Below are 9812 nucleotides of genomic sequence, written 5' to 3'. Positions count from 1 at the left end.
TCATTCATTATGCATACATTTTAGAGCATCATATTTATCATTTTTCACATACATAAGTTTTGCAGCTTTAGAGTTAAGTTTCAACTTCAAGGCGAAAGATACTTGATTCAAAAGAGTTTGTAAAAATCGATGGTGTTTGCTTAACTCAGCAGCAAGAAGTCACACTTCAACCAACTCGACAGATTGAAAGATCGACATTCATCTTCAGATTCAACATTTCCAATATAAATTTTGTCTCGCTTGAGACAATCTCATTTAATGCAGATGATTATCTCACTTGAGATTGCTTTTCTTAAAACAGACTTTGTCTCACTTGAGACTGTTTCACTCGAAAGAAGGCATTTCATTTCACTCAAGATTGTTTTTAAAAAATAAGATTTTATCTCGCTTGAGGTAGTTTCCCTTGAAACAAAATTTGTCTCCCTTGAGACAGTTTCTCTTGAAACATAAAATGAATTTTGTCTCTCTTGAGATAGTTTCCCTTGAAACAAAATTTTGCCTCCCTTGAGACAGTTTCTCTTGAAACATAAACATTGAAAACATTTCCCTTGAATAAAATTTTGTCTCTCTTGAGACAGTTTCCCTTGAAACAAATTTTGTCTCTCTTGAGACAGTTTCCCTTGAAACAAAATATTTGAATATGTTTTATTTGAAACAAATTTCGTATCTCTTAAGACAATTTCTTTTGGAACTAAGTTTTGTCTCTCTTGAGACAGTTTCTCTTGAAACAAATTTCGTCTCTCTTGAGACAGTTTCCCTTGAAACAAAATCTTTGAATTTATTTCTCCTAAAACAAATTTTGTCTCCCTTGAGACAGTTTCTCTTGAAACATAAAATCTTCAAATTTATTTCCCTTAAAACAAAATTTTGTTTCCCTTGAGACCTTTTTCCATGAAACAACAGATATCTTTGAGATCGTTTCCCTTGAAATGAATTCTATCTCTTTCGAGACAACTTCTCTTGAAGCATCATCTGAACCGTTACACTTAGCTCAGACACATACTTGAGATGGTCAAGAAGCATTTCTCAAATCAAAAATAGAATGTACACATCAGATTTGAACATTTGAAGAATTCAAGATCAGGGATCAAAACTTGAAGATTCAAGAATCAAGATTCCAGACAGGCAACTGGAGATCGAGATTTCTCTCCAGATCCCCAAGATAACATATATTGCATATGCATTTTAGGCACACCTAAGAGCATTGCATCCATAGCATCACATATATGCATAATTTTTCAGGTTTTAGTTAGAGTCAATTTCAACTTCGCGCAAAGGATACTGAACTCAAAGCGACACAATTTGCTCGAGAGTATATTTCAACTTCACGACGGAGAATATCTAACTCGAAGCCAAACTTCACAATAAAGGGGTCATCCATGATTTCAACTTCACAGCGAAGGGAATCGTGTCCACCCGCAACATACAATACTTGGATTTCAACTTCACAACGAAGGATATTCAAGTCAAGGCTCAACTTCACGACAAAAGAGCCATCCGCGATTTCAACTCCACGAAGAAGGATATCACCCACACATCCACAATTTCAACTCCACGACGGAGGATATCGTGCATTTGAGGTTCAACTTCACGACGAAGGGGCTTCCCAGTTTCAGAGCCAATTTCAACTTCACAACGAAGGGATATTGGACTCAAGACAACACAAGCTCAACTTCACAACGAATGAGTGACTGATTGTCAACAAACAATTTTTCAGTTTCATTCAGAGTCAATTTCAACTTCATAACGAAGGATATTGAACTCGAGACAACACAAGCTCAACTTCACATCGAAGGGCGACTGGCTGTCAACAAACAATTTCCTAGTTCCAGAGCCAATTTCAACTTCACAACGGAGGATATTGGACTCGGAACAATACTACCCACTTAGATTTCAACTTCACGATGAAGGATATTCAATTACCAGGCTCAACTTCACCCACGGTTTCAATTTCACGACGAAGGGGAATCGTGCACACAAGCAGCATCCATCTCTAGATTGGATTTCAACTTCATGATGAAAGATATCCAACTCAATGAAGGGTTATCTATCACCAAAGACCTTCGAGTTCGATTATATTCAACTCAGAGGTAAACCAAATTTATAGCATAGCTCAAGGTAATAAGGGTTATCTGTCAACGAAAATTGTCGAGTTCGATTCCATTCAGCTCGATGACACCTCAATCACACTATTGTCCGGCTACAATCGAGGTTTTCAAGCCGAGAAAAAGATCTGGGTTAGCTGTGCCTTAGTAGCAAGAAGCCTTTTTTCCGTCAGCATAGCTTAAGTCGAGAAAAGCTATCTGTCAACGAAGACTTTTTGAGTTCGGTTTCATTCAGCTCGAGAGTATATCAACCACATTGTGGAGTCAATGGATTACTTTCCAGACGAATTTTTAGCCAAGGTCTTTAAACCGAGAAGAATACCAAAGTGGACTACAACGAGAAGCCACATTCTGATTCAAATCATTTCAAGATGGACTCGACTTCGTGACGGAGGAGCCATCCGCAACTCAATTCAAAAGGGAGTTATTCTTCAACTCCACTTAACAAAAATTTGTGTCTTTTTATCTTTGTCCTATTTTTCGTTCCACGAAAAAGGACAAAGAGGGGCAACTGTAGACACTCATTTTCTTAAAAGATATAACTAGCAAGAGTTCATCTCCTAAGAGGACTCTTTCACCACCATATCTTTAAAGCAACAACCACACCAACAAACGTGCAACAACCGAGCAAGGAGTCTAATTGCATTAGGATTCTATTGTTAATAGGATTCTAAAAATAATTAGTTTTTTTCACTATAAATACATGTAATCCTCCTCCTTTGTAACACAGGATTTACATACAAGATACAGAGGAAAGCACGAAAAAATACAAAGGCAAAGCTATTGTAAACGATTCGAAAAGGAAATAAAATGTAGCATCTTTTTTTTACATTGATTCGTTCATTTCTCGCATGTGCATGTTATTTTTCTTGAGATTTGGTTTGAATAACCCAAAACGTGGGTTGCGCCGTTGATCAAAAAGGGGTGGGGTTTCGAAGTTTCGAATCTAGATATACTCCCGAGGCATGTTCATTTTTTAAAAGTATTTAATATTCCCCCTAAGTCAATCTAATCTTTAATTTACCTTGAAATTTACCTTTTAATTTACCTTTTATATTAATTCCGTCCCCTATATATATTTTTAATTATATTTTTTATTTATTTACTATATTCCTTTTTATTTATATATATTTTTATTATATATATCTTATATATATATATGTATAGATGTATTAATTTTCTTCATTTACTATGTATATATATTTTTTCTTAATATTATATTTTATTCGTTTTATTATATTCTATTTTTTTATTTATTTATATATTATATTTTTACTTTATTTTATTTTTTTTCTATTATTTTTTTCTTAATATCATGTATATCTTTATTTTTTATTTGTTTTACTTAGTATTATATATTTATTTTTTTTATTTTTTTTAGTAAAACTACTTTATATGTACACATTATTTTTATTCATTTTTAATTTCTTTTACCTTTTTTATTTTTTACTCCATTAATATTTTCTCTTTATCTGTGTCTTTGTTTTTTTAACATTTTATTCATTTTGTTTATTTTTATTTTTATTTTTTATGTGTTTTGTTATTTTTCATTTTTTCTTGTTTTATTTATTATTATCACGTTTGCACACTTGCTATCCTAATTTGATTTTATACTCCGCTACGAGTTAAATGTTTTTATCTTTTAAGGGTATTCAAATCAATCAATTGTAAGTAATTTGAATCGGGTCTATTAAATTTTAATTTTAATTTCGAATTTTCGCAACTAAGACAACCGGCAAATTAATTGGTACCGAATGGGCGATTCAAGGGTACTAATCATTCCTTAACCGTAACCGACTCCCGAACCCGACACATTTTTGGTAAAAACGCAGATCAGGTAAGATGGTGTCCGACCCACCTAAATTCGTTTTAAAATGGTTGGTGGCGACTCCAATCCACATTTTTCAAGTCGAAGCCCAATTCCGAGACCCAACCGAAAGACGGTTACGACAATCTTATTATAGTATATATATATATATATATATGATGTAAAAAATTAAAAATTTGTGTACTCGTAATGTGTGTCTCTAATGATGCCCACACAATAGTTCCGTGCATACGTGACATTGATATATCCAAATTAAATAATACGAAACATGCATATTTTATTTCAAGGATAATACATTAGAATAGCGTAGTTCCTCTACATCCAATGAGTACCCTTTACTATAGGGTATTTGATTCTCATTAAAGGACAATGCTCAGGGTCAATTGGTGCAATTGCCCCAACTTAAATGTTGAGGAGGTACGGTTTTCAGCACCGGACTGTACTCAAAGAAATTGGTAGGTTTAAGCTCAAACCCGCCACTCAATGTGGGCATCATTGGAAAATCCTCTTGGCAAGGCACATGGTGGAACCCCATGGTGTACCAAACCACAATGTCCTTGTTCTCGATGTTCCTGTTCTTCTCCGTCCACACCGCTAAAGTGTCGTCTCCTCGACTCTGGTCAACGTATCGTCCGCCCGCCCATTTCTCCGACTTGTTATACGGAGTTACCCACACGTTATAATTTGTGAAAGCACCTCGGATTTGTGGGTAGTCATCGGTGGCGAGGAGTGGTCCGACTGCAGAGCCGGGGACCAAACGGTACCCAACTGTGTTCCCAGGTTTAGTTTTCTTGTTAGGGTTAACCACTAAGAGTTCCGGTGAATTCAACCCGAGTTGGATCTGTGCATCGGATTCGGTTTTGACTATTTCGTGTTCGAAGTTCCAATAACTTTTTCTTGGGATGTTCTTGTCCTTGACTCGTTTGGTGATCAAATGGGTCTTCACGAAGGAATTTGCGTCGCCATCGACATCGAGATCGAGATGGTATGTTAGGAAATGATCGTGGTTCACCCCAATGGTGTTGTCTGTTACTAATGTACCGTAAATTTCCTCTTTGATTTCGTCGGTGTTAGTGTAGGGTACTGCCTTCACTTCCAACACTCCTGTCAGACCAACCTGGGGGCATGGAAGACAACATAGGTAGAAAAAATTGAAAGCAAATAAATCAATAAATTAAAGAGAATATTATTATCAAAAAAATATCTAAATTCGAATAATTATGTTTGTAGGTTTATGTACAACATTAATATCAATAGATTAATTTTTTTAAAAACAATCTCTACCTCATAATGATTTCATATTTATAATTAAAATTTATATCTTCTAATAAAACTATCTCTATTTGAACACGTGCAAAATTTGGTCATAATCAAAATGTGGACCCCTAAAACACTGCACAGCAATAGGATCATGTTTCCATTTGCAGCATAAACTACCAAGAGCCTTAAAGTCTTGCACTATTTTGGAGCTTGAGTTTATATATGAGTTGGACAAAACCAATAATTTTTTTATCTTTTATCTCAATAAAAAATAAAAAGGAAAATACCCCAAATTTAATGGACCCAGTTGGCTTGAACTCCCAATCAAGGACATAGTCATAGTTGCCCACAGTTGCAACCATTCTCACCACAAGGCTAATATCTGGTCTCGCTTCTCTAATCTGCGGTATCAAATCCAAGTCAATTCGAAAATAAATAAATTGTCATATATTTTAAATATATTTTTTATAATTTTTTATATTTCCAAAATTAGAATCAATTACTAATAATAAATAAACCTTTTGATCTCGAAGCTCAGCCTCAGTATGTCGCCACATTACATCACCAGAATGCCTTTCGAATATGCACATTACGTCCTGTACCTTCACGGGTTTACCATCTTGGCCTGCATAGTAACCATCCACAACACTGCATTGGATGGACAATCGTTGAAGGGTTCCAATGGAACTGCATAGATTCCGAACCCGAATTCACCGCAATCGAAGAATGTTATGTGGTACCATTCTTCAGTCGGATCCTGATACGGAACGAAGAGCTCCGAGATAAACGATCGATACATGATTTGACGATACTTTTTCTTATCGGCATCGTAGAAGGAAGCTTGAGAGATTACAGGACCAACTCGAGCATCAAACCCTAGATGGAACTTCCAGTTCGCCCAGCTGTTGAAATAGAAAAATAGAAAAGAAATATTAAGCATATAAATATATATATTAAACTCTAAACCATAATACCTTGTACCAAGGCAGTGTGACAATTTTTACATCAAAATAATTAGTCTCACCTAACAACATTTCCGTCAAATTCGAAACTTTTTTGGCCCGGTGGGGTTGGCGGAGCAGCATTAAAACGTGGACCGAAAGGCGGTGTTATCTTCGATGCACGATAATCGGTTCCCGTAGCTTTAGGCATCGGAGGCACCGCTCGGTCGACGAATTCCGATATCTTCATTTGTTCGATATCGACAACAATGGTCATCCCTTCTATTGGTCTCACATACATATTAATCGTCCCATTCAAATAGAAACATATGATTTTCAACTCACGTGTTGTTTTCACTTTCCCATACCAACCAATCGTTTGAGTCGAGCATGTGACTTCGGATATATTAAGCCCTCTTCGTTTAATAGATGCTAAAAATGGTTCATACTTAAGGGTTAAATCCACAGCACCTTCTTGTTCTTCGATGGTGAGTAACGGGTACCCCAACCCACCGTAGAGTTTATCGGAAACGATCGAGCGTATCGATAAATCTACGATGAGTTCACGAGTTTTTTGGTCGACCCCGATAACAACAAGTGCTTGGCGAGGTGGAGGTTTGGAGTAGGGTTTTGATAGCCATGATTTCACAAGTGGTTTTTCAGGTTCCTCTAAGCCTACATACTGGAAGGTGAGTTTGTGTGAGTGGTAGGGTAGGACTGAGTCACAATGGCTCGAACTAGGAGGAACTCGGAGGGAGAGAGCGAGTCTAATGGGTGGAGCTTAGAGGTGATAGGGGAGATGAAGAAGATAGTGAAGATGGAGAAGAAGAATAGAGTTATTTTCAATGGTGAAGCCATTGTTATCACTTGAAAAACCTTGAGCCTCTAGTTGCCCTTAAATAGCCAAATTATTTAATGCAACTTGGAATTTTTTAAAAATATATATATTATATTATTTTAAGGAAATTAATGAACTGAATATTATTTTAATTTTTTTTTTGATCCAGGTTTGTAAGTTCATGCTCATGGCAACAAAATAATTAAGAGTTCCGTTATTAAAAGAAACGTTTATTGTAGGTGAGTTAATCATTGATGTGTAAAATACGTTTTTACTTTTTACCGTTAAGTAATTGATCTACCGTGTTGAACTTGGAAAATTCTAGAACGTATTGCATACACTGGAATTCACGTTAATTTTCTAGGGTAAAATTCAAAAATAGACATTAAATTATTTTAAAATAAGATAAAATAACCTCAGTGACCAAAAATCCCATATAATATACGATTTTAACCAATTTTTCCGGATTTGCCAAAATGACCAACAAAATCGCAATGCGATCGCTAATTCGCAACGCGATCTCCATTATCGCAAATCAGTTTCCAGATTCGCAACGCGATTATGACTATCGCAATGCGATTTTCCAATTTCGCGTTGCGATTTTCCTAATTCGCAATGCGAATAAGTAAATCGCAATGCGAATTTGGAAAATCGTAATGCGATACTGACTATCGCAATGCAATTTTCCTAATTCGCATTGCGATTTACGTATTCGCGTTGCGATTTTCATAATTCGCAATGCGAATACGTAAATCGCAACGCGATTAAGTAAATCGCAATGCGAATTAGGAAAATCGCAATGCGAATACGTAAATCGCAATGCGAATCTTACTATCGCAATGCGATTTACATAGCTCCATTCGTATTAACGCATATTTTTTTTTCAAATTCCAAACACGAATTTTTTCTTAATATATCGGAAATTGAACCGTCCACAGTAATCGCAACTCATAACCTCAAACCTAAAATCACAACACTCAGTCCCATCTCTCACTCTCTACGGCGAAATCCGTCCCCATCTACGAAGATTTCCGTCCCCATCGCCGGCGAAATCCCTCACAACCATTCACGGTTAGAAATCCCTCACAATCATTCAGAAATGGAAAATCAACCTCCGAATGTTAGTTTCTTTAATTATTTTTATTTTGAAATTTTTGCATTATTTTAGGTTTTTCATATTGAAATTGATGATAAGTTTACTGGTAATTTCAATAATAGATTAACCATTTCACTTAGATTTCTTATTAAATTCATTCGATTGTGTCAATACTGCTAAACTGTTTAGTATTTAACCCTGTGAAGTTAGTATTTGTCTTTTTTGTCTTTTGGTTGAAGTAATGCAGAAGAAGAATAGTTTCGAGAATGAAAATCGCAACGCGGAAATAACTATCGCAACGAGAGAATCGCAACGCGAAATGAAAATCGCAACGAGATAATCGCAACACGAAACCAAAATCGCATTGCGATTTTCATTTCGGGTTGCGATTTTCATTTCGCGTTGCGATTTTCATTTCGCGTTGCGATTCTCTCATTGCGATAGTCATTTCCGCGTTGCGATTTTCATTATCTCGTTGTGATTTTCATTTAAACCAAAAGACAAAACAGTGTTGCAAATTTTAGTTTCAAGAATAAACTACTATTTATGTTTATTGTTTTTGGTATATCTTCACAGTGTAGGTTTTGGTATATCTAACTTGGTATGTTTATTGTTTTTGTAGAAATTTTTTTCGGCTTCATTGACATTAAGGAATAAAGTTAGCCTAGCCACTACAATTGCTTCGAAGATTTCACCTGCACAAAGAAAATTGTTTGAGGAAACCTGCTTCGGGCCATGGTTGAGAGTACAACATCCGGGTGGAGATGCGAATTTGACCCATTTGTGGCTTCAGACCATGACTAGCGATCTACCTGACAGTATACAAAGTGGTGAGGAAGAGATATGGTTTCATTTTCCACCGGGTATACTTGTTTTGGGCGGAAGGAGTTCTGCTTAATCACTGGTCTACGATTCGGACACGATGATGTAGGCCAGTACACTCGTCATATCACCCGCCCATCATGGTTATCCAGGGTTTTTCCTGATGAGTCAATAGAGAAGCCGAACTTACACGTCGACGACCTGAAGAAATTGTTTAATAAGAAAGATGGTTTTACTCGGATGAATGACGTCGATGTTGTCCGAGTATGCCTTCTACTACTTTTGTATGCCGGCTTTTTAGGCAGAGAGGCCAGACAACCTATTCCTCAGGAGCTAATATTATTGGTAGATGACCTAAATGCATGGAATCTATTTCCGTGGGGTTTTTATATATGGAAAGCTACCTGGACTAAGTTGTCGTCTGCCTTTGATGACCGCAAAAGTTTGCGGGGCGATGGGTCGAAATACACTTTGTCAGGCTTTGTTTGGGCCTTTAAGGTAAGAATTTCTATAATGTTTTCAAAATTATAATTAATTATTTAACAATTACTAATGTTTGTTATTATATTGTTTGTAGATTTGGATATTCGAGGCTTTCCCCAGCATGCGGACATATGCATTAAAAACCTCAAATGATATTCCTAGGGCTATTTCCTGGAAGAGGAAACGTCTGTTGGATTGGGAAGACTTAATACCATATGCGATAATAAATAATGTAAGTTAACACAAATACTATCATATATAAACAAGTTATTAATAGTAGACGTTTAACTTTGTTGAGTTTTTATATTTTTAGGAGGCCAACATTCTATTAATGAGACTGACACCCACGGAGGCTGAGCTTGCCACTGATTGGTGGCAAGCTAGTCAGCGTTTTCTTGATGGCACGAATGATGAGCAGCCTCCACTTCCTCCACTTCGA

General features: G+C 36.2%; 1 protein-coding gene across 1 annotated transcript; it reads right to left on the bottom strand.

The window, feature by feature from the left end:
- Positions 1-4190: 4190 nt before the first annotated feature.
- LOC120151193 (primary amine oxidase 2-like) lies at positions 4191-6995 on the bottom strand. The gene is given in 6 exon segments (XM_039163722.1): positions 4191-5050; positions 5481-5594; positions 5712-5839; positions 5842-6095; positions 6218-6842; positions 6845-6995. Coding segments are annotated over 6 exon segments (2007 nt in total). The 5' UTR covers positions 6993-6995; the 3' UTR covers positions 4191-4312.
- Between the last annotated feature and the right edge of the window lie 2817 nt (positions 6996-9812).

The sequence above is a fragment of the Hibiscus syriacus genome, unplaced genomic scaffold (genome assembly GCF_006381635.1).
Source record: "Hibiscus syriacus cultivar Baekdansim isolate YM2019G1 unplaced genomic scaffold, ASM638163v2 tig00111028_pilon, whole genome shotgun sequence".
Classification (NCBI taxonomy): domain Eukaryota; kingdom Viridiplantae; phylum Streptophyta; class Magnoliopsida; order Malvales; family Malvaceae; genus Hibiscus; species Hibiscus syriacus.
Note: the sequence above shows the minus strand (reverse complement) of the source record. Positions and strands in the feature narration are given on the sequence as shown.